This window comes from Prosopis cineraria, unplaced genomic scaffold, assembly GCF_029017545.1.
Source record: "Prosopis cineraria cultivar Desert tree isolate PC_DT_omini unplaced genomic scaffold, ASM2901754v1 PC5, whole genome shotgun sequence".
Taxonomy (NCBI): domain Eukaryota; kingdom Viridiplantae; phylum Streptophyta; class Magnoliopsida; order Fabales; family Fabaceae; genus Prosopis; species Prosopis cineraria.
This window is the reverse complement of record NW_026555336.1, coordinates 7,110,490-7,136,172: the sequence shown is the minus strand read 5'-3', so window position 1 is coordinate 7,136,172 and position 25,683 is coordinate 7,110,490. Positions and strand designations below refer to the sequence as shown.

The 25,683-nt window shown below is 35.7% G+C and overlaps 1 protein-coding gene across 3 annotated transcripts; it reads left to right on the top strand.

The window, feature by feature from the left end:
- The first annotated feature begins 2,180 nt into the window (after positions 1-2,180).
- Positions 2,181-18,197, top strand: LOC129311735 (uncharacterized). Of its 3 annotated transcripts, XM_054954164.1 has the most exons (4): positions 2,206-2,557; positions 15,801-16,009; positions 16,422-16,607; positions 17,845-18,197. In XM_054954164.1, exons 3-4 carry the CDS (start codon positions 16,558-16,560, stop codon positions 18,068-18,070), a joined length of 276 nt encoding a protein of 91 aa, XP_054810139.1. In that variant the 5' UTR covers positions 2,206-2,557; positions 15,801-16,009; positions 16,422-16,557; the 3' UTR covers positions 18,071-18,197. The 3 variants fall into 3 exon arrangements, with proteins under 3 accessions (XP_054810136.1, XP_054810139.1, XP_054810138.1); XM_054954161.1 differs by lacking the exons at positions 15,801-16,009; positions 17,845-18,197 and adding an exon at positions 4,978-6,416 and having other exon boundaries at positions 2,181-2,557; positions 16,422-16,560; XM_054954163.1 differs by lacking the exon at positions 15,801-16,009.
- Positions 18,198-25,683: the final 7,486 nt, after the last annotated feature.

The following is a 25,683-nucleotide window of genomic DNA, read 5'->3' as shown; positions in this document are numbered from 1 at the left end:
TTTATCACTCTAATTGAAGCCTTATAACAAATGCAAAATCCCTTACGGAGACGTTGAGCAAGAAAAGAAAATTGGGTGAATATAATACTGTAACACATACTAAAAAGCGCAAAGCTATTTTTTTTTTTGTAACTAGTTACCTTTGAAATGTCATGACGTGGGTAGTTTTTTGATTCCTTGTATGACTGGAGATAAGTTTGAAGGTGGAGTATTGTGTGACTTGGGCTCAAGTATTAACTTAATGCCATTCTTTATGTTTCAAAAACTATAACTTGGTGAAGCTCCACCAATTTCAGTAACTCTTTAATTAGCTTATAGATGGTTAGCTTTTTTGAAAGGAAAAATTGAGGATGTCCAAGTTAAAGTTGGTAGATTTATCTTCCCTATTGATTTTATCATGTTAGATTGTGACGGAGATAAAAATGTTTCACACATTGTGGCGAGACCTTTCTTGCTATTGCATGAATCCTTATTCATGTTGAAAAGGGGAGGTTAAGCTCATAGATGATGATGATGAAAAAGTGAGTTTTCAACATGAATAAACCATTGAAACACCCTAAAGAAAATGTTAATTGTTCTAGAGTTGATATGCTTGGTGAAGTATATCAAGAAGCTCTAAGCGCTATTATAAGCTCTGCTATTTAGATGGTGTAATATTTTAAAGAAATATCATTAATTAAGAAAAAAATATAGAGATTGACCTAAAAGATTTAAAGGATTTAATTAATATTAATTTCTTGTAAGATCATTTTCTTAATAAATATTAAATATTTTAAAAATATTTATTAAATTTTATTTTAAACAAGACTTTATGGAGCCTAACATTAAGTTTAAGGACAAATTAGCACCATATGCCGTGTTAACAAAAAATAGTAGAGTTACCAGATTACTAACAGGGGAAAATAATTTAGGAGAAAAATTGCTCTGTTTAACAAACAACGTATACAATGCTCCTAAAAAAAATCAAGGTTAAAAATGAACTTTAATCCTAAAATTTTTTGTAAGTTAGATTAGCCAAATTTTTACTAATTGAACTAATTTTATTTTAATAAGTAAAAGCAATAGGCTTCATCGACCATAAAAATTATTTCCACAGATACTTTGAAGTTAGAACAAAAAGTAAATATTTTCAAAAAAAATAAATGTTTTTTAACTAAATTATTACCCATGTAAGACTAGAGCTAGGAAAACAAACTTAACCTACCTGACTAGGCTGTGAGCCCACCAAATTTGGTGAGTTGGGCTGAAATAATGAACCCATTTTTAAGAGAGAGTTGAGATAGACAGAACCGTGAAAATAGTGGGCCAAAGCTTCTTGTCCGTTTCATTAATTATTATTATTTTTAAATTAATCCAGTTGTGTGATGATGAGAAGCCCACTGAACTAAAGTCAGAACTTTGGAGTCTAAGTGCCTTGTGTGGACGTTCAAAATAAATTAATTGTACCGAAATCACGTCTTGATAAAAATTATCCAAACACTTATATTACATATTAAAATTAATTATAAATTTAAAATTATATTTTTTTAAAAAATATTCAAATACTCATTATATATAATAAAATTAATTTAAATTTAAAATTATATTTTTTTAAAAATTTAAACACCTTTTATTGAGAGAAAATCAATTATGAATTAAAAAATATAATTTGTAAAATAATTTATATGATTTTTAAATAATTTTTAAAATAGCGTATGAATCATAATTTTAAATTTGTAATTGATTTTGACATGTATAAAGGTGTTTAAATATTTTTAAAAAATTATAATTTTAAATTTATAATTAATTTTATTATATATAACGATATTTTGATATTTTTTTAAACATGATTTAAATTTATAATTAATTTTAATATATAATATTAGTTTGGATACATTTTATAAAATTATAATTTTATTTTATTTTTAATTTTATTTTTAATTTTATTTTTTAATTCGGATTAAAATTAATTTTATATTACGTTAACATAATCCATTATATTAAAATTAATTTTAATTAATTTTTTTATAATTATACTTAATTGAATTCAAAAACAACCCAAGTTAAAGTCCCGAACGGTGCGGCTAAACCTAAAAGCTGAAAGTCCACAAAGCTTCAAAAAATTATTTTAATATTAATTTTTTAACAGACCGCCTGTAGATTGTAGTAGTTTTTTAGCTTCTGACATAACTTAATTTTTATTTCTGATTTTTCTGCACAGTTTTACCGTAATTTTGTGTTTAAAAAAAAAAAAAAAAATCGCTGCAGCGTCTGTCGTCTCCTCCAGGCAGCGTCTCTCGAACTCTCGTCTCCTTCTCCAGACCGTCGTCATCGCAGCCACATCGTGAAAGATTGAAGCTTGCGCTTGAACTCGAACTCGAGTCCAGATCGTCTCTCGACATTGTCGAAGCTTGCCCTTCGTCTTCTCTTCGTCACCGCCCCAGCCAGGTGCCCAGATCGTCGACGGCTTGAACTTGCCCTTTGTCTTCTCTTCTCCTCACCTACTGCTACTTTCCAGTCTCCACGACGTCGTCTTCTCTTCCAACTCCCATTTCTGCTTCAATCAAAATTTCTGCAGGTAAGCTTGCAAACTCCATGTTCCCGAGACATCTCTATCTTCTTCTGCAAATTTAGCACAATGGTGCCATGGTTACTGCCTACCGGGTGATTTTTGTTGCATTGCTTCTTTGTTATTTTGACTTATGAGTGTTTTCTGTAATGGGGTGTTTTCTGATTTATGATTTATATTTTCTTAGATAAATTGTGGTGACTGGATTTGTTAATTATTGGTGGACTAAAATTTTCTATGGAGTGTGGATTAAAATTTGGTTAATTGAATTTTGTGTTGTTTATTTATTTACAAGTTCTTTAATGGGGCCTTTTTAACAAGATTTACAGATATTTGAATGTGCATATATCATATCATATAAATTTTAAATCATTCTTGAAAAAAAAAAAAATGCATTTCGTGAGTAAGAAGATGAGATCCCTTGACGGGATGAGCAATATTTGTATTGATTATAAGTGCCATTTGTGTTGCCCTCCGTGCAATATTTTTCTTGCAGCAGTCAGTAGAAAAAGATAAGGAGCATAACAAGAATGTTCTAGTTTAAAATGACTAATTTTTTGAATTTGTTTAGTCTGGGGAGACAAGAGAGTCATTCCTAGAGTCAATGTTGTCTTGAGCAGAAAAGCTTTTAAGAGAAGAAAGTTGTTTCAGGAGTACCCACTAGTTGTAGAATAGTAATTACCAGATGAGTTAATTTGGGAATGACAATGCAAAATTGTATCTATGTTTCTTAGTGAATTTTTGGAATAATTTTTTGTCTACCTGTTCCTTTAAAGCATTGCATAGTTACATCACTGGTTGCTGGCTTACTGCTTTTCTGAAATTATAGAGGTTCATGTGGCTATTTCTTGTCCTATCTTAAGTTGGACAATTTCTTTATTTGCTATATCGTGCATGTATGTTGATACTTTGGCTTCTATGAAGCTCTTGGGATTTGGGTTGCCGTTGTTTGTTCTGGATTATTGGTGCTTCGACTAGAAAGTGTCCTCAGACTTTCAAGCAGTATTGTGCTAAGCAGGTGATTCTCAAATTAAACCAGTAGCCAAACCAGAGATTGGTAGAATCTGAAGGAAAAGTAATAGAATTGGAGAAGAATGAAAATAGTAGCTGGATTTATAGAATCAAGCAGTGATAGTCTCCAAAACAATAATCTTATGCCCAGTACAATAATGTCATTGAATTACAATCTCTAAATTTCTTAAGTTAGTCTCCAAAATAGTTATAGGCCATATCTAGAACAATTATAAAAGTAGGAATTGTCATAACTCGAACACCTATAACATAAGCCTGCAAACAATGCCAATTAGCCTTCTTCATCTTCGGTCTGTCTTCTCCTAACAAAGACATAGCATCTCCCTGTGCTCTGATGTTGAGATCATTGACCAAATCCCACATCATATCGACGTGCAAATGAGCCATTGCGCCTTAGGTTGAAATGCAAAACAAATGACTGAATACTTATGTGTCACAAAAATATATGAACTTGTATTGACAGCGAGAAATAATGACCTTTTCAATTGGAGGCATTAACATGCCCCTTCACTCAAGTGGTTGTTTGTTTTCCTATCACTGAAGCCTTGTTAAGACATAATCTATTGGAATGATAAAGTGAATCTACATAGTTAAACAGCCCCAATACTTGTAAATTTGAAATGTTCCCTCCTACTCAGTATTACTTGCAATTACACATATTACACAATCATATTTCACTCTACAATCACAACACAAACAGGGGGCCACTATTTTAGAAATACAAACATGAGTTTTTAATTTTTATACCTGTTAAAAACAAGTAAAAGTTCTGTCACAATTTCTCAACAACATTAACATGATCTCTTCAAATATTTACAATTATCTCATCAACTATTTACAACTACCTCTTCAAATATTCCACTATGAACCTGTTAGGATTGCTTTTGCTGCCCAGACCTACAAAAGGAGAACTAAGAAGAAGCATGAAAAAGGAAAGATGCCTTGAGATGGTCAGAACGTTGACCTGACCTCTCCAGCTATTAAGGAGCAAAGAAATACCAACTAAGGCTGCTTTAAAGTTGCTTTTGACCTGGCTTAGGAGAGGGTTTTCTTTGGAGTCCGTGACAGCTATCTCTTGGTTTATAGTTGTGCTTGAGGTCCCCAAGAGGGTTATGTCATTTTTGTATTTTGAGCGTGAAGGGAGAGGATTGGCCTCTTGAAAGCTAGCTGGTGTTTTGTATTAGGGGTGATTGTGTTTATTTTAGCTGCTGTGATTTACCATTGAACCAAGGGAATAGGGTTTTATACTGAATCAAGGAGTCCCTCTTGTAACTCTGATTCAGCATCTTAACATATCAATCTTAAAACCTTAGGATTTCCCTTATTTTGTGCTCTGCTGTTGTGTATTTGCTGTTTTCTGGCTTATTAATCCACAGGGTTTCATCATTTGGTATCAGAGCAGTGAGATCTTAGGGAGTTACATAGACCACTGTGATAATGAAAGAGTGTGTGCAACATGCAAATCTGGATGTGCAAGAGCTAAAAGAGACAGTAGATGTGCTGACAAGAGATATAACCACCATCAAGGAGACACTAGAGAAGGCAAATGAGGTGTTGGGATTAATACAGAGAACAATGGCCGAAACTCGTGTACCAGAACAAGAGGCCAGTGACCATGGGGATGCGTCTAGGAGTAACCCACATGGTAAGAGGGATGGTGGAAAGAACAGAAGATTAGAGTTACCTGTTTTTGCTGGAGAAGACCCGTTGGGTTGGCTTTTTCGGGTGGAACGTTACTTCCTGGTCAACACCATCTTAGATCAAGAAAAGATGGAAGCTACAATGGTCTGTCTTGAAGGGAGAGCACTTAACTGGTACCAACGGATTGACACATGAACCTCATTGCGAAGCTGGGCTGAATTCAAAAGCGAGTTGCTACACATATTTCATTTTATTCAATGTGGGGGGGGACTATGAGATGCTTTTTTTAGCAAAGCAGGAACGAATTGTGCTAGAGTATGTTGAGGAATTTGAGCGTTTATCTGCACCATTAAGGGAAGCTTCAGAGGAGTATCTCATTGGCGCTTTTCGAAACGGGTTGAGGGCTGAAGTCAAAGTGGAACTGAGGCTGACCAATGCCCTATCTCTGCGTGAAGTTATTGAATCTGCTTTGTGCGTGGAAGAGAGAAATCGGATACTTGAGGAAGACAAAGGTCCACATAGACTTGGGTTTCAACGGTATCCATCTGGGCCTAAAACTAATTAGGCCCAACCTTATTTCTCACGTGTAACACACATACCAGAAGCGAGCAAGATCACAGTCACTGCAAGTTTGGCATATGCGACTGTTGAAGCGAACAAGAAGGCCGAAACGAAAATAGGGGAGTCAAAGTTTCAGGGTAGTTTGGCGAGTTCATCCACTTTCCAGCGGGGAGGCTTTTCTCGAAGACTCTCAGACGTTGAGATTAATCACCGAAGGGAGTTGGGACTTCGTTCCAAATGCGGAGACAAACTTGGCCCGAATCATCAGTGCAAAAACAAACACTACCAAGTAATGTTGCTGGAAATGAATTCTGAAAAAGGTGCAGAGGGTACTGAGATTGAGCAAGAACCGGAAAGAAAGTGCAATGGGGAAGAGGAAGAAGCCACACATATGGAACTTTCTCTAAACTCCATAGCTGGATTTGGTGACAACCATACCATGAAGGTAAGAGGCCAAATTGGGGAAGAAGAAATTGTCATCCTCATAGATAGTGGAGCCACCCACAATTTCATCTCAGAGAAACTACACAGCAAAAAGGATCTCCCAATGGATGAGATACCAGAGTACACGATTACAGTAGGATATGGATACACTCTTAAATGGAAGCAACGCTGTAAGGACCTCTACTTGAAGGTACAGGGCATTTGATAGGTAAGAATAATTTGGAAAGATAGAAGATTGAGGGAGAGAGCGGGAATGGATGAGAGAAGAACAGGAAGATAGAGAGAGCAGAGAAGAAGAGAGAGATTGAGAAGTAGTGATTGCACTGAATAATACGTCTTCTTTTCATAAAACATCAAGATACAATTATCAGCCTATATATAGACGTCCCTTCCCAACGCTCTTCCCAACGGCTATATTAACTAACTAACTAACCAATTATATCCTAATTACAAATTTATAACAATACCCCCCTCAAAGAGATCCTTGCCCTCAAGGATCAGTAACAACAAATTGAAGAAATTGCTGTGAAACTGATGCAAAGCTGTCCAGGATGCTTCTTCCTCAGGTAATTGCTTCCACTTGACCAAAATTTCAGTAATTATCCTCCTCTTTTTCTGGCCAACTCTTTTCTGCAAAATGCATTCAGGTTCTAAAATGGGAGGTATTTCAGGCCAGTCAAGAGGTGGATGCCTCTGCTTGACTTTAGGATCAGGACATAGCTTCAATAGGGATACATGAAAGGTTGCATGTATTCTAGAATCAGGTGGTAGTTCTAACTTGTATGCTACTGCTCCAACTCTTTGAATCACTTTGCAAGAACCAAAATATCTGGGAGCCAATTTTTGGTTACTCCTAGAAACTGCAGAAAGCTGTCTATAGGTTGTAACTTTAAGAAAACCCATTGTCCCACTGCAAATTCCCGATCAGATCTGTGTGAGTCTGCCCTTTGCTTCATCATATTTGCAGCACGATGGAGATGATGTTTGAGAACAGCTATCATCTCTTCTCTTGCTGTAAATGACCTGTCCACAGCATCTAGCACACTATTATGAGGTAAATAAGGAGAATGGACAGGAGGTTTCTGACCATGTAGAAGTTCATAGGGAGTAGCCTTAGTTGCTGTGTGAAAAGTGGTATTATACCACCATTCTACATGAGACAACTGCTTACTCTACTGCTTGGGTTGTTCCCAACACATACACCGAAGGTAGGTTTCCAAAGAACGATTAAGCACTTCAGACTGCCCATCCGTTTGAGGGTGATACGCAGTGGAAAGAAGTTGCTTTATTCCCAAAACCTGCAAAAACTCTTTCCAAAAGCCGCTAACAAATAAAGGGTCACGGTCACTAATAATTTCAGATGGTGCCCAATGTAATTTATAAACCTGATCCATAAAAATTTGAGCTAAAATAGAAGCTGAAAAGGGATGAGTGAGTAGTAAAAGGTGTGCATACTTACTCATACGATCAATTATTACCCAAATAGTGTCCTTACCAAAGGATTTAGGGAGTCCTTCAATAAAATCCATAATGATACTCTCTCATACCTTACTAGGAATAGGCAAAGGCTGTAATAGCCCAGGGCAGCAACAGTCTCATATTTACACCTAGCACATGTATCACACTGTTTAATAAAATCAGAAATGTCAATTATCATTTTTTTCCACCAAAATAAGGACTTAACTCTCTGATATGTAGCCTGAATTCCTGAATGACCACCTTGTGGGCTTGCATGGAGCCATTCTAATATTTGTTGCCTCAAATGAGGATGAGAACCTATCACCAGCTTCCCTCTTCTTCTTAATAAGCTCCCATCCCAATAAATGACCCCAGACTCCCTCATTTTCTTGCGTTTTCTTTTGGATTTCTGAAATAACAGCATCTACATCCCAACTTTCCTTTATCTTCTCAAGCAACTCTGGTGATGATGTGTCTAATATCATCTGCATAATTTGCTGTTTCAGTATTCTTGAGAGAGCATGTGCAACAGAATTTTCATTTCCCTTTTTGTACTGAATCTCATAGTCAAAACCAGCTAATTTAGCAAACCAAAACATCTGAAAACTGGTTTTTAACTTCTGCCCTAGCAGATATTTTAGGCTTTGCTGATCTGACCTTATTATAAATCTTTTCCTTTCCAAATATTGATGCCAATGAAGCACAGCCAAGACCACAGCCATCAATTCCTTTTCATATATCAAGGGTTTTTGATGCCTTTCAGCCAAACCCTTGCTAAAATAAGCAATTGGTTGACCAGATTGCATTAGAACAGCCCCTACCCCTACTCCACAAGCATCAGTTTCAACTACAAATTGTTTCGAGAAATCTGGAAGAGTGAGCACAGGTGCAGAAATAAGGACTTCTTTGAGTTTAGTAAAAGCTGCTGCAGCTACCCTTGACCACTCAAATCCATTCTTCTTAAGAAGAGTTAGTGGCTTAGCTAAAATCCCATAGCCCTTGACAAACCTTCTATAGTATCCAGCCAGCCTCAAGAAAGCCCTTAATTGCTTAATATTTGTGGGTTCAGGCCATTTAGCCACTGCTTGCACTTTCTTGGGATCTGTCCGGACTTGTCCACCACCAATTAAATGTCCCAAATACTCAACTTCACTTGCTGCAAAAGAACATTTGCTCTTTTTAATAAAGAAATGATGCTGTCTCAAAATAGAAAACGCTTCCTTGAGGTGCTGCACATGATCATTAAGATTAGAGCTATAGATTAATATATCATCAAAAAAAACTAACACAAACTTCCTCAAATAAGGACGGAATATACTATTCATAGCCCCTTGGAAAGTTGCTGGTGCATTCGTTAGACCGAATGGCATAACTAACCATTCATAATGCCCACTGTGTGTCTTAAAAGCAGTCTTTGAAACATCTTGAGGCACCATTCGGATTTGATGATAACCAGCCCTCAAGTCTAATTTTGTAAACCATTTTGCAACACTTAACTCATCAAAGAGGTCTTCCACTAAGGGAATAGGGTATTGGTTTTTCACTGTCTTTTTATTCAATTCCCTATAATCTATACACATCCTTCAAGTACCATCCTTCTTTTTGACTAAGACAATTGGAGCAGAAAATGGGCTGGAACTCTCTTGTATTACCTCAGTGTGTAGTAATTCCTTGACTAACCCTTCAATAATATCTTTTTTGGGCAGAGGGATATCTGTAGGGCTTTAAGTTTATAGGATTGGTGCCTTCTTGAAGAACAATAGAGTGATCATGCCCCTCACGAAATGGTGGCAACCCCTTGGGTGCTTCAAAGAGGTCAGGGAACCCTTGCAATGTAGAATTAATCGCCTTTGGGATTTCCGTACAGGTTTGTACTGAGAAGATTTCCACCTTCGCACGCCCCTTTGGAATTAATTGCAGCAAAAATACTTGGTTAGTAAAAAAATCCTTAATTTCCACTCACTTTGGTTGCACAACTCGTAGGGTATTGGAAGGCATAACTTGAAGCTTACACATTTTACCTTCAAGCCAAAAAAACATGGTTAGAGACTCATAATCCCAGAAAGCATTTTTAATACTTTTGAGCCATTTCAGCCCCAGTATTAAATCATAGGTATGTAATTCAAGAATTCTAAAATCAAAAGAAAATTCTAAGCCCTGCATTCTCCATTTGAACCCCTCCCAAATTCCATGCACTTTCAGTCTTCTTCCTCCAGCCACCTCTACCCATTCCTCCTTCGTTCCATCAGCTTGCCATCCAAGTCTTTTTGCCACATTAAAGTCCAAAAAGTCATGGGTGCTGCCACTGTCAATTAGAATATGAAGCTGTCTCTTGCCAAAATACCCCATGAGCCTCATTGAAGAACAATCATCAACTCCTTCCATAGCGTGTAGTGAGATAAAAGGTTGGGTTTCTTCCCCTTCAACCTCATCGTCTTCTTCAGACTGAGTAACTTCTTCTGGGACATCATTAACCTCAATAAAAGGAAGCTGTAATCTCTGCTTTTGTGGGCATCTATGATCCCGTTAAAATTTTTCATGACAGTAGAGGCACAAATTTTTTCTTCTGTGTTCAGCTTCTTCGTCTGCTGAAAGAATTTTAGGGACAGTATCGACCAATTTTTGATTATTGAGACACTTTTCTAAGGTAAGGAGGGTGTCTTGGCTTTGGTATGGGCCTCATTGCCCATTAGTGCTTTTTGTTAGGAGCCCCATGTGTTTGACTGGAAGGGTTGTGTGGCTGGTACTAAGGGTTGGGTGGCTGAAACTGAGGGGGCCACGTATCCTCCCCCTTTATTCTGGCTTTTCTTCTCGGTCTGTCTCTGGAATATGATTTCTTGCATTCTCGCAAGTTTTCGAGCCTCCCTCAGGGTCCAAGGTTTAAAAAGGCGGACTGGACCCTCATATTCCTCTCGAAGACCCAAGAGGTACATGTCCACCAAATACTCTTCTGGCAGTCGCAGCTTACACGCGAGCATATCAAACTCATCGTGATACTCTACCAGAACTCCTTGTTGCTTCAGACAAGCTAAATCGCTCATTGGGGTCTCATAAACAGGTCCGAAACGATCTTTCACTTCTATATATTCTTCCCAAGTCAGCCGAACTCCTTCCCATGATTTCTCATAAGCTTGATACCATTGGAAGGCTCTTGGGTCAAGATGCATGCTTGCTATCTTGATCTTGGTTTCTTCTAGTGTCTCATCAAGCTCGAAATATTGCTTGCATTTCATAATCCAACCGAGAACGTCTTCCCGAGTAAACTTTGGGAATTCCATCTTCGTGAATTGAGTGGGCCTCCTATATTCTCTTCGTTCCTACCCATCTCTGCGTCTATAATCCTCATGCTCATGATGGCGTTTAGCAATCTGTCCGTTTCGGCGGTGGCCTTCTCTTTCAGCCTCTCGGTCCCTTACCAAAGATTGAAATTGTTGGGAAAGCCCATCAACCAATTCTGTCAAAGCATCAATCTTTCCATTGTTTTCTCCGATCTTGACCATGAAATCTTCCATCTCTTGTCGGCTTTGTTGTGTCTGCTGCGCGTCTTGACCATGAACCGTGATTGGAGATATAGAAGAGGGGGCTGAGGAGCGTCTGCTCAGATACCACTGATAGGTAAGAATAATTTGGAAAGATAGAAGATTGAGGGAGAGAGCGGGAATGGATGAGAGAAGAACAGGAATATAGAGAGAGCAGAGAAGAAGAGAGATTAAAGAGGAGAAGTTGAGAGAGATTGAGAAGTAGTGATTACACTGAATAATACATCTTCTTTTCATAAAACATCAAGATACAATTATCAGCTTATATATAGATGTCCCTTCCCAGCGCTCTTCCCAACGGCTATATTAACTAACTAACTAACCAATTATATCCTAATTACAAGTTTATAAAAGCATTGACATAATTCAAACATTCTACCCTTTTCCTCTAAATGGCATTGACGCTGTCTTGGGTATGGAATGGCTTAAATCATTGGGTGATGTAAAAATGAACTGGAGCTTATTGACTATGAAATTTGGCAAGAAAAGCAACTGAGTTTGTTTACAAGGTGATCCCACCTTATTAAAAAATCAGACTACCCTTAAGTCTCTGATGCGTTCTATGAAGGGGGAGGGTATTTAATTGAGTACAAAGGATTGATAAGGGAGAATGGAGAACTTGTGAGTCTAGCCCCAGAAATAGAGGAGCTGTTGCAACAATTTCCAGCAGTGTGTCAAGCTCTTGAAGGATTACCACCTCCACGAGCCAAGGATCATGCTATAACCATCAAACTTGGCGAGCAACCACCGAATATAAGGCCATACAGGTACCCCCATTTACAAAAAAATGAGATAGAAAATATGGTGAAGGACATGTTGACGATAGGGATTATACAAGCTAGCAACAGCCCTTACTCCAGTCCTGTTTTGTTGGTTAAAAAGAAGGATGGAAGCTGGAGGTTCTGTGTTGATTACAGGGCCTTGAATAAGATTACAGTACTCGACAAATTTCCAATTCTTGCCTTTGATGAATTGCTGGATGAATTAAAGGGAGCTACTGTGTTTTTAAAGCTGGATTTGAAATCTGAATACCATCAAATACGAATCAAAGCTGGTGATGAGCACAAAACTGCCTTCCGAACTCACGAGGGCCATTACGAATTTAAGGTGATGCCTTTCAGTTTGACTAATGCCCCTTCGACTTTTCAATCATTGATGAACAAGGTATTTAGAGAGCATTTACATAAGCTTGTGCTAGTGTTTTTTGATGATATCCTCATTTACAGCACTGATTTAGATTCCCATTTAAAGCATTTAAATATGGTACTAACATGCTTGAAAGAAAATCAATTGGTGATTAACTTGAAGAAATGCAGTTTTGCTCAACCAAGAATTGAGTATCTTGGTCATATCATTTCGAAGGAAGGAGTCCAGTTGACCCAGAAAAAATTGACAGCATGTTGAAATGGCCTAAGTCCAAGAATGTGAAAGCCTTGCGAGGGTTCTTAGGGCTGACCGGGTATTATCGGCGGTTTGTCAAAAACTATGGCAAAATAGCAAGTCCACTCATGGATTTACTTAAAAAAGATGCCTTCAAGTGGACTCAAGAAGCCGAACAAGCCTTTGAACAGCTCAAAACAGCAATGACCCCTCTTTCGGTACTCGCCATGTTGGACTTTGCTGCTCCTTCTGAACTTGAAACGGATGCCTCTGGGTTTGGCGTAGGCGCTGTACTGATGCAACAGGGGCAGCCCGTAGCATACTATAGTCAAAAACTTTCTAATAGGGCGCAACAATGCTCCATCTATGAGGGGGAGCTCATGGCTATTGTCATGGCAGTCAAGAAATGGCGACTTTATTTATGGGGACAGAAATTCACTATCCACACTGATCAAAAGGCTTTGAAGTACCTCCTAGAGTAGGGAATAGTTGAAAGTGGGTTTCAAAACTCATGGGTTTCAAATTTGAGATTGTCTACAAGCCCGGTAAGGAGAATAGGGCTGCGGATGCCCTTTCTTGGCAAGAAGAACCTGTGGAACTGTTCGGTTTCTCCCTATGGCAGCATGATGACATTGAAGAGTGGGAGAAAGAGGTTCAATCAGACCCCAAGCTACATCAAATTCTGCAGTAGCTCATTGCCAAGCCACAAAGTGTGGAAGGGTACAGCTTAGAGAAAGGGTACTTATGCTATAAGGGCAGAATGGTTTTGCCAAAAAATTCCAGCCGAATTGCCTTATTAATGCAGGAATTTCATGATTCACTGGTTTGGACACTTTGACGACCTTCGCACCTACAAAAGATTGGCTAATGTAGTATATTGGGAAGGCATGAAGAAAGATATCCAGCTTTATGTGGTGCAATGTGATGTTTGTCAAAAAAATAAATACCAAGCTTTATCTCCAGCAGGACTCTTGCAACCTCTCACTATTCCACAAAGCATATGGGAGGATATTAGCATGGATTTTATTACCGGGCTCCCTAAATACAAGAGGTATGACACCATTCTTGTTGTTATTGATAGACTCACTAAATTAGCCCATTTCTACCTTTAGCTCACCCATTCACTGCTAAGGATGTTGCTGAAATTTTTGTCTCCAAGATCGTTAAGTTGCATGGCTTCCCAAAAACAATTGTTTTCGACTGAGATAGGGTGTTTGTCAGCCAATTTTGGAAGGAGTTGTTTAAGCAAGCAAGCACCCAATTATGTCTTAGCTTCGCTTACCATCCAAAATCTGATGGCCAAACCGAGGTGCTAAATCAAGGATTAGAGACATATTTACGCTGTTTTACCAATGAGAAACCAAATCAGTAGGGTAAGTGGTTATCCTAGGCTGAATATTAGTACAACACTTCCTACCAAAGTGCTGCCAACATGACTCCCTTCAAGGCTGTTTATGGAAGAGACCCCCCTACCTTCCTCAAGTTGAGTGAGGAGCCGTCCACTCTTGAAGCTGTCAATGAACAAGTTCAAGCTACAAATTTGATCATTGCCACTTTGAAGGAAAATTTACTGTAGGCACAGTGCAAGATGAAAGAGCAAGCCAACAAACATAGTAGGGATGTTCAATTTGAAGTAGGGGATCAAGTTTATGTCAAAATCAGACCTTATCGACTGCGATCCCTGACCAAACGGATCAATGAGAAGCTTAGTCCTTGCTTTTATGGACCCTTCAAGATCTTGGAGAGGGTGGGGACAGTGGCATACCAGCTGGAACTACCCCTTACTGCATGTATTCACCCTGTTTTTCATATTTCCAACCTTAAGAGGGCTGTACATGCAGCAGCAGTCACTCCTATTCTACCTACAGCATTGCCGGAGGATTTAGAATTGCAAGTGCAGCCTTAGGACATTCTCAAAGTTAGGAAACTCTTGAATGGACAGCATGAAGTACTTGTGAAATGGCAAGATATGCAGGATTTTGAGAGTAGTTGGGAGGATGCTGAGACAATTTCTAAGCAGTTTCCTGATTTTCACCTTAAGGACAAGGTGAAACTTTTAAGGGAGGGTAATGATAGGATTGCTTTTGCTGCCCAGACCTACAAAAGGAGAACTAAGAAGACACATGAAAAAGGAAAGATGCCTTCAGATGGTCAGAATGCTGACCTGACCTCTCCAACTATTATGGAGCAAGGAAATACCAACTAAGGCTGCTTTAAACTGGCTTTTGACGTGGCTTAGGAGAGGGTTCTTTTTGGAGTCCATGACAGCTATCTCTTGGGTTTATAGTTGTGCTTGAGGTCCCCAAGAGGGTTATGTCATTTTTGTATTTTGAGCAGGAAGGGAGAGGACTGGCCTCTCTAAAGCCAGCAGGTGTTTTGTATTAGGGGTGATTGTGTTTATTTTAGTTGCTGTGATTTACCATTGAACCAAGGGAATAGGGTTTTATATTGAATCAGGGAGTCCCTCTTGTAACTCTGATTCAGCATCTTAACATATCAATCTTAAAACCTCAGGATTTCCTTATTTTGTGCTCTGTTGTTGCATATTTGCTGTTTTCTGGTTTATTAATCCATAGGATCTCATCAGAACCACTAAATTTAACATGTCATTTTTACATATCAAGTTCACATGTTTACAATGGAAAATTGAAGAATTCACAACTAAAAGTGAAAGTCTTCATGTTTACATCTATCTCATCAACTATTTACAACTGTCTCTTCATATATTCAACAATGAACTTTCAAATTTAACCTCCCAAATGAACGTCTTATTTTTACGCATCAAATTCACATATTTATGCCTAAGAATTCAAGAATTTACAATCAAAAATTCAAATCTTAATGTTCATGAATTACATAGAAAATTGTAAACTTGCATGGCATTCCAATATTGCACAAACTGTCAAATCATCACAACAAAGAGTGCAATTTCTTTTTTGATATTTCAAATAGTGCAATTTCTAATGTACCAGTTATATTATTTAGAAACTCAAACAAGTAGAATAAAATGAAATAAGATGAAATTCAAGGAGCTAAGCAATCTAGAAAAATGAAATAAAAAGCCAAAAATTCCTTGATTCAAGCAAACCCTAACAAGAATATGGTGTAAAAAATCAAAATCATTGGGTAAAAACCCAAACACTTCATAATACTTGCCTGAAAATCATCTACTAGCCTCAAACACGTACATGAGACAGGCGGAGAAGATAGGATGGCAAGGAAGATGGACGATATCCTTAAGCCAACACAAGTAGTGAACAATGGTGAAGATGTCCCTAAATAAGGAAGATGAATGACAGGGAAGGTGAATGGTGAAGAAGACGTCCCTGAATGAGAAAGATGGAGATTGTTGCATCTAATATGGGAAGGACATCAATGGCATAGAGATCTTGACTTAGATTTCATGGTACTTCACTTTGGTGTTTCCAAATGGCAAGTGTGTTTAGGGCTTTGGGATTTTTTTTGTGGTTTTGCACTGATTTTATTTTCTCAGGCAAGGGTAGTGTGGTCTTTTCCCACATTTGACAAACTACAATCAAGTCCCAAGGGGCTTGGATATAGTTTTTGAATTTCATAGGACTTATCTGTAAATAAATCTCTTGTAGAGGACATTTATGTAATTTTCCCTTGTTTTTATGCTAGATTTGGCGAATGAGAAAACTTTTTAAACTTGGTAGAAAGTGGGATGTGATCAGAGGTTTTCTAGTTGATTTTGGAGCCTTGCTTGTTAGTGGGGAAATTTGTTTTATGCTTGATTTTGAAATTTTCCTTGGCCACTACTAACTATTTGTACTATTTCTTTTTTCATAATTTTGCAGCTCGATAGAGGGGATCTTCAATTGATTGTTAAAAACAAAAAAAATTGTCTCTGACCCAGTACTTCATGCTAGGCCTAGCTTTTGGAGATCTCAGTTCCATCAGCACAGTGAATCATTCGGAAGGGGAGAGGATTCTATGGCAGGCCAAGATAATGTCAAGCATCTTGAAGACTGCTCCGTTTCCAAGTAAGTCTTTTTTATCTCTCCTTTTTCATTTTGACTTTTTTAAATGGTTTGTTTAATCATCTTTGCTCCATGGTTCTGAAATCTATAACCTGATGTACTCGTCTAAATCAATTAACTAATTGAAAATGGTCAGTTCATTGTGTGGGTAAAGATATGAGTACTTGTCGTCGCAGTAGGAACAAGGAAATAAGGGGCTCGGATATGTGATATGGAGATTAGGTTCCGATTGTCTTAAAATGGATAGACTATTCAATGAATATGTGAAACTTGTCTAGCCACAGATTCTACTTATAATCTAGTTTTGTTTTACTGATGGCATGTGTTGGCAGATGATCAGTTCCCTCAAAATCTCGAATCAATTATTGTCAATTAGTAGCTGGTCTTCTTTGTTCTTTTGACGATTGAAAATGTCATTTGTTATTTGTTGTGAAGTCATTATCGTTTTGGGTTTTGGTATCTTAGGTGGACCAGATGTATCTATTGCTAGTTTACTGCCTAGACTTTGCATGAGTTGCTTGATACCGCATAATGTAGATCTTCATAAGAAATTCAAAGCATAACCGCACAAAATTAGACATGTCTCATTCCTGAGCTCTCATTGTATAATAATTTCATTTTACTCAGATAAGGCGTCCTTCATTTCATGAAATCCCTCCATGAGTTGAAATTTCAGCTTGTCAAATGCTGTTCATATTTTAGTTTGAAGCATTAGTCACAATGCTCGTCAGGATTAATCTTCTATTGCGGCATGAAATGTACCAAGTACTAGGACTAACCCCAACCTTGGATGGGTTACTTTGGTGCTCATGTAAGCTTTGAAGCAAGAATCCTGATATACTTCAATTATAGTTTTATCCTGTTAGCTTCTTAACTCCCATCTTCTTTGCATGCTCTGATTTAAGATTATGTGGCTTTCTCATAAGTTTTTACAAAACGTGGTGAACTAGCGTTGAATTAGAGTGAGGGTGGTGCCGCTTTTGAATAAATGTCATTACTTAGTGTGTATTTGTGCATTCATAATCCATCTATGAACACCTCTTGCGAAGGTTTTAATTGGAAAAAGATAGCAAGAGAACCTGTAGGTACAGCTACAATTTTTGCCCCTAAAGACCCAAGACAGGAGCATAACGAATTTAGTATCAGAAAAGTAGATGTTATAATCAGTTCAGGCTGATATGCATTTGTTCAAAATTCCTTTGTTGCTGGACTATTATGAAATTTGAGAGTTTTATTGCAGTGCTTTAGGCACTTGGGTGTTCTCAGTAGCAGGAGCATCGCTGGCAATTCCAGTGGGGATAAATCGCAAGTCTCTGGCACCGCTTGTATTCTTTGGAACGACGGGCACTATGCTGGACATCATCATAGGAATCAGTCAATGCGAAAGGGAACATGCAGAGCGCCAAACGAAGCTACTTGAAGCTCAGACTGCTGCAAATGACACACTAACTGAAACTGATTCGTGATATCCCTGTATTCTTAGTATTGTCAACTTATATTCGTATATGGGTGTAACAGACAAGCATGCATTTTTTGGTTGCTCGTTGCTCGTTGCTCATGCCAATGAATAAGAAATAAAGGATTTCTTTGTTAGTTGATTTATGTCCCCTTCCCTTTCGAAGAGGCTGGGTATCTTTTTCTTGACCAGCGAAGAGGCTGGGTGCCTGATCTTTTCCTGTCCAAGGGGTAACGTTTTTTTGAACAAGAAGTGTTGAGGAAAGGTCGATCTTATGAATTCTTTGATATTTAATTCCACCCTAATTTTCATTCCCGCGACTTGCTTAGGTTGCACCGACTTTAAGATACAACTCGACATTCCCATTCACGGCTTTAGTTTTTCACCCCCGCCTCGCCCCAATTTTTATAGGTATAAGATTCTCTAATCATGAACACCCGAGGCCATTGACTTTGTAATTCTATCATCTTACTACATTTATTTTAGCCTTATATTTAGGAGGCATCTATTCGTCATGTTAGGGAAGTAACATTGTGGTTGATTATCTTGCCAAGGTTGTTCTGAATCGTTGGCCTGGTTTCAACAGAATAAACTTTCCACCTTTAGATATTGTTACTCTTCTTTTAGCTAATTATAATAATCCATCTTAGCTTTAGATTGGGTGTGCCTCTTGTTATTTAAAAAAACATTTGCACACCTGACTGTTCGAGCACCCCAAAGTTTTTTTCACAAGCTGGTGGAGCCTTATATGAAGAAGCAGTGTTTAACTGATGTAAAAATTTTGCCTTACAAACCTGCAAAATTGAATAGAACAATTTAATCTATTAGTTTTTATAGTTTTAATTTAATTATAACGCAATTATTAAATTTTGATTCATTATAATCCAATCTCTAAATTATTGATTTGATTGTAACTGAATCTTTAAACTTTAACTGTTGTATTTCAATCCCTACAATTTCAACTATTTAAATATTGATCCCTATTTTTTAAAAAATAAAATTATAAAGATTAAAATTATGTTAAAATTTATTACTAATATTTTAAATTACTAAACCCTTTTAATCTTTATCAATATTATAAATATTAAAAGTTATAATATTTTTAATATTTATAATTTTATTTTTAAAATATAGGGGCTAATATTTGAATGGTTGAAATTATAGGAATTAAGTTGTAAGAAGCAAAACTTAAGAATTGAGTTACAATTGAGTTAAAATTAAAAGAACTGAGTTATAATAAATCAAAATTTAAGGGTTAAATTATAATTAAGTCAAAATTACAAAGATTAAACGATTAATTTTTCCACTTGAATAAGCAAAAGTTAATAGAAGGTATTACATAGTTCTATAGTAGGGCATTGATGTAGAAATCATTTTGAACTTCCTATTTTTAGTATCAAAACCAGAATTGATAATGATCTCAAATTTCAAAAGGTTGCTCTTTCCTTGTTGCAGCAGCAGTTTTAGAAAAATTAAACAGATATGATAAGAGTTCAAGTTTACAGTATCACGGTGCCTTCCAGTCATAAGCCTTTTTCGGCATTTGATGGACAGGAACTCGAAAGACATTTCATAGAACCATTTGGGTTATTTTTGAATTTGAAAGTAGAATCTTTACCCTTATCTTCACTTCTTAGTTCAGACTTTTTATCAAGCATATGTTGTTTATAACTTGAACAGACCTTTTCAGCTGTGATGTTCCCAAACAATAATTCAATGCAGCAAATGACATAATCCTAAATGCTATCTTAATAATGACAACCAGATGAAGAAATATGAATAAATTTTTACCACGAAAGGCCTGTATATCAAACATATTGCATGAAGGCGACTTGAGCTTTTCGAGCATAACTCAGTGGAAAAACGTTTTGATCATATCTGGGGAAAAAAAAGAGGAAAAGGATCATGATAACCATGGTGGTAGCCTCTGCTACAAGGCTAAAACTTTAACGTTCTAAACCCATACTCTGTACTCCTGCTAAGGAAAATCTTCTCTTTCTCAGTACCACCAAGATCCATTATGCTTGCTTGTAGAAAAATTTCACCGATAAATCCACTAATTATAGCATTATAAGATTATGTTAGTTGAAATACTTTTGAAAGTTAAAAAACAATCTATAGGCATTCACTCTTCCTGCACTTTCCAGTTTTCAGGCAGATGCAAATATTGCTCAGAACATACAAATCAAGGCAGTATAAGATGAAGCATAGCGACCAAAGTAGCATTAATAAATGAATGGAGTAAAGGAGTCAACTTTTAAAGAAAGAGAATTCATCATATGGAAATCAAAACCTAAAATATTGACTAAATCGGACTCCTCCATAAATAATCTGAGTAAAAATAGTTAAGTAAACAGGAAAAGGTAACAATAAAAAAAAAAAAAAAAGGTGCGTGACATTGACATCCTGCAATGTCAAAATGATGTTCACCAACAAAACAAAACAATAAAATGATTTTCAAGTCTTTAAAATTTAATTTGTGCCTGTCCTGTAGAGCATAAAGAACACTTGACATGCTAAATAACAAAATATAAACGCAAGCCAAAACACACCACTTAAACCTACAATATGACATGAAGGGAGACAAGAATCATACCTAGAATTGAACTTTACATTTATTCTTTTTTCAGAGTTTTGCTACCCGTCAATAGACTTTATATCTATGCCATTACCATGACTATCTGCTTTCTGTAAATGTATTATTTCTTCCTTTGAAGGACACATGATGCATGATAAATGCAATTGATGGAAGTATTATGTCTAAGAGTACACGTGTGTTACAAGCACATAAAACCTCATATATTCTTCACTTTTCTTAAGAATCACAGAAAGCAGATAGATTAAGTTCACTAGACTGTATAATAGGCTCGAACAGAGAAGGATCAGAATCTCAACTATAGACTTAATGAAAAACAATGAGGCTAAAGAAAAGAGATACATCATATTTTCACTCGCATCACTTGATGGCAAAACTATTAGTAGAACGAAAGGAAATGCTACTTGGAAATCATATCTATTTAGGGAAAAAAAAACAAGAATATGTCATGAATTAAAATCCTTGTCAGCTAAACCCTCCCAAAAAAGAACTAAAGAAAAGAAATATATGTGTATGTATGTGTATGTGTACGTATGCAATCAAAGATGAACCTTTAAGAAATATAATAAATTGCAACAACTTATGAGCAATGGCATTGCTTGGTAAGAGTTCACGTTACATATGTTAGGTTTAGACTGCTGCACCCACTTTATGACCTTCCTAAGTTTGTCCTTATTGGTTATCCCAGGGCAACAGCCTGCCACCAACTCTTTTATACTTGCATTGTAAGTCATTATATTGCACTCCATTTGTTTTTCTCTAATTAAGAAAATTCTAAATAAATAAAAATGTATAGCAAACTCAGTTATTGTAATTATATTATTCAACTAGGAAATCAAGTTATAAAACTTGAATCTATTAAGCATGAAATTAAATCATATACAAGCACTTACAGACTTGCATGAAGCAAAACCTAATGAGTATTGCACAAATGGATAAAAAGGCAATAATACATTAACTAGTTAACTTTCTAACTATTAGTCACTCATATAAGTCATTCTGAGTTGACTAGCGAACAAGAACATACCTTTTGAGATAAGTAAACCATAAGGGTGGATCAAACAAAGCAGCGACGACCACTGAACAGTTCTGGCCTCGACAATATCTCCAAATTTTACTATCTTCACATATACCATATGCCAAAAATAAAATAATGAACAACAAAAATGATTATCTATATCTATATAATAATTTTTCAATTAAATTTTCAGTTGAAGGTCAAATATGACTTAAAAATAGGGAAGTCACAGAACATAATATATAGGCAAAGACAGTCCAATGAAAACCACAAGTTTCGGACTACTATCTAAACATATCACTGAAGCGTAACTTTAATCTGGATTTACACTGTCAAAGGGTTTCTTTGACGACCTTGATAGATGGAAGCGAATTTATGTTTGAGATTTTAAAAATCAACGGCAAGGAAACAATTATGCGGCGCCGCAGAGTGTGAACATGGTAATGAGGTTATATTTTCTTGATAAGCAACTATAGCTATCAATAATACCTTGCTTTGGTTTCAAGTAAGACTGTAAGATAAATTGACACAATAGGGTCCATGAATTCAAAACATAAATGGTCAAATGAATAATAAATCTTACTTTGTAACAATATAACATTTCCCACTAATATCATGGATCCCATGCTCTTCTGCCAAACAGACACTCCAAAATACGGCCTCGTATCATGCCTGACTTGAATGTCTGTCCTGATAATGTATATTCCTTTCAACAATCTACACTACAAATGAGAATCAACCGTAAGCCACAGCCCAATCGTGCACAACTAGGGGAGAAATGATATAAAGAAATCAGAAATCTGAAAAAGAGCAGAGCGATGAACGAAGAGGAGAAGCTGAACAAAATCACCGATGTGAGAAGATGCCTTCAAGAGATCTATAAGAGGACCATGCCATCCCGGAGCTGAGGCCATCTCCAACTTGAGCCCTAATTAACTAATATTAAGTTCTAACAATGTTCTATGTAATTCATGAACATTAAGGTTTGAATTTTCGATGGTAAATTCTTGAATTTTTAGGTGTAAATATATGAATTAGATGTGCAAGAATAAGATGTTGATTTGGGAGGTTAAATTTGAAAGTTATGTTGAATATATGATGAGACATTGTAAATAGTTGATGAGATAAATGTAAACATGAAGACTTTAACTTCCAGTGTGAATTCTTGAATTTTTCATTGTAAATATGTGAAAATGATATGTTAAATTTAGTGGTTCATAGTTGAATATTTGAAGAGGTAGCTATAAATAGTTGATAAGATAATTATTGAGAAATTGTGATAGAACTTTTACTTGTTTTCGATAGTTATAAAAATTAAAAAATCATGTTTGTATTTTTAAAATAGTGGCCCCCATTTGTGTAATGATTGTAGATTAAAATCTAATTATGTAATATGCATAATTACAAGTAATATTAAGTAGGAAGGAATATTTCAAATTTACTATATAGTGTTGGGGTTGTTTATGTATTTAAATGTCACGTTCTGAAAGTTAGTTTCGATTTGTGATCATGACAACTCACTGAAATATGTGCCACAACCGTAGCATAACAAGAGGGCCTCTCATTTGTGTCATCTGTCGTGGTAGATGACACTTGTTCTATGTCATATTGGCAAAAATGGCCAAAATGCCCATTTTGACCTTGTAATGCTATCTTTTACTTGTTTAATTATTTCCCATGCTACTATATCATTTTTTTAACTCTATTTTCTTGCATGTTTGAACTCAAACAATTTTTTAAAAACAGTTTCTTGATATCCCAAACTTTAAGGATATTTTCATAAACATGATTTTAAATTTGACCCTTTGCTATCATGGTAACTTAATATAGAGATTTGTCTAATCCTATTTACCATAATAAAATATTATAATGTGTTCTAATAATGTCAACACAGAGATTATAGAGATGCTGTGTCTTTATTGGATAAGACAAATCAAAGATGAAGAAGGTAAAGCCAGTAATATGGGTTGGGCTCGCTAGCTCAACCTGTTAACCTGCAAAAAAGTTAAGGGTTGGGTTAAAAAAATGGATTTAATTATATGTGAGGCAGTTTTGGCTTGCCCTGCATAGCTTGAACATGCAGTGGGTTAATCCATGAGTTAGCAAGTTAGCCAACTTATATTTTTTAAAAAATAGATAAAAAATAAATAAATGAAATTAAGTTTAAAATAAAGCATTCAAAGCAAACATACATGAAATTGCAATCTAAATACTTGATACGTTTACATTTATTTAACTCAAGTTTAAATTATGACAGAAAATAATAAAAACACATTGCTCATATATTTAGGTAGTGATATAATATAATCCGAAATGTGATCAAGATAAGATTAAATAAAATATTTTGTTATACTCTACTTCATTCATATAATAGCTTATTTAAATTATTTTATTTGTAAAATAGTGCTACCCAAGCTAGCAAATAAAAAAAGATTAGTTTTCCTTTTTATTTAAAAAATTAAACATATTGATGAAGTATTAATCATATATTTTATCATCATCTTAATTTGAACATACAATAAAAAATTAGATACAGAGATATTAGAACATTTATATGGCATGAACTGAATGTCTTATGAGTAATAATCTAATAGCCAAAGTTTAAATCATCATTATTTTTTTTAAAATAATTAGTATTTTAAATTGGAGCATCAATTTTGTAGCAAAAACACCAAAACAAGATGAAGAGAAAAGAGAAAAGACAGAGCATTTCAATTAATTCATATTTATATAATACCGATCAATCATGTAAAAGACTAAAAAAACAAAAGGATCACAAAATTAAATTAATTTACATTCAAGTGGTGATATAAGCATGTCTTAATTAGAAAGAGTTTTATTTTTATTTCGATACTTAATTTTTAAGGAAAATATATGATTTTTTTATTGTGAAAAAATAATAAAATGAGGTAAATTAAAATTTTTTAAAAATTATAAAAAATATTTTTTCCTTACGAGTTGGCCCACTAACCCACCGGTTGCGTGTGTTGACAAAATTCAACCTACACAGAATGCAGGCTATGCCAATCCTCCCTGCCAAACCCACAACGTGCTATAGGCTGCTGCAAGTTGATCCATGTTACTAGCTCTAGAAGAAGGCTAATTGGCATTGTTTGCAAGCTTACATTATTGGTGTTCTAGCTATGACAATTCCTGCTTCTATAATTGCTCTAGGCAATTCCTGCTTCTATAATTGCTCTAGATATGGTCTATGACTATTTTGGAGACTATCTTGAGAAATTTAAAGATTGTAATTCAATGACATTATTATACTGAGCATGAGATTTTTATTTTGGGGACTACTTTTATTTTAATTCACTACTTGATTCTAAAAATTTAGTTAATATTCCCTCCGTTCTAAATTATAAGATTATTTTAGATAAAATTTTACATACTAATAAACTTCATTAAATACACTTAACAACTTTGTTTTTTAAAACTAAAAATATAAAACTTTTAAAAATATCCTTCATTCAATAACCTTAAATCTATACTTAATTAGTATTAAATAGAGAAAAAGAATAATATTGAAATAAGCTTATTTAATGACAACTTAATTTTCTTAAAGTGATATTTGAAAATGACAAATTCCCTTCAAAAGTGTATTATAATTTAGGACGGAGGGAGTATTTCATTTCTTCTCCTATTCTATTACTTTTCATTCAGATTCTACTAATCTCTAGTTTGGTTATTTGTTTAATTTGAGAATCTCTTGCCCAACACAACACTTACTAATAAAAGAATCAATAATCCAGAACAAACTAAGCCAACCCAAATCCCAAGAGGTTAGTTGAAGCCAAAGTATCAACATAAATGCGTGATAAAGCAAATAAAGAAATTGTGACAAGACAAGAAATAGCCACATGAACCTCTAGAATTTCAGAAAAGCAGTAAGCCAGCAATATGTGAGGTAACTAGGAAACGCTTTAAAGGAACAGAGGGAGAAAAAGTGATTCAAAAATTTAATATGGAACATAGATACGATTTTGCATTGTCATTCCCAAATAAA

Excerpts from the sequence above, each read along its gene's own strand:
- LOC129311735 (XM_054954161.1), top strand. The coding sequence starts at position 6,075 with ATGTTGCTGGAAATGAATTCTGAAAAAGGTGCAGAGGGTACTGAGATT. Across the intron at positions 6,417-16,421 it reads GTAAGGACCTCTACTTGAAG|CTCGATAGAGGGGATCTTCA; the intron begins GTACAGGGCATT and ends ATAATTTTGCAG.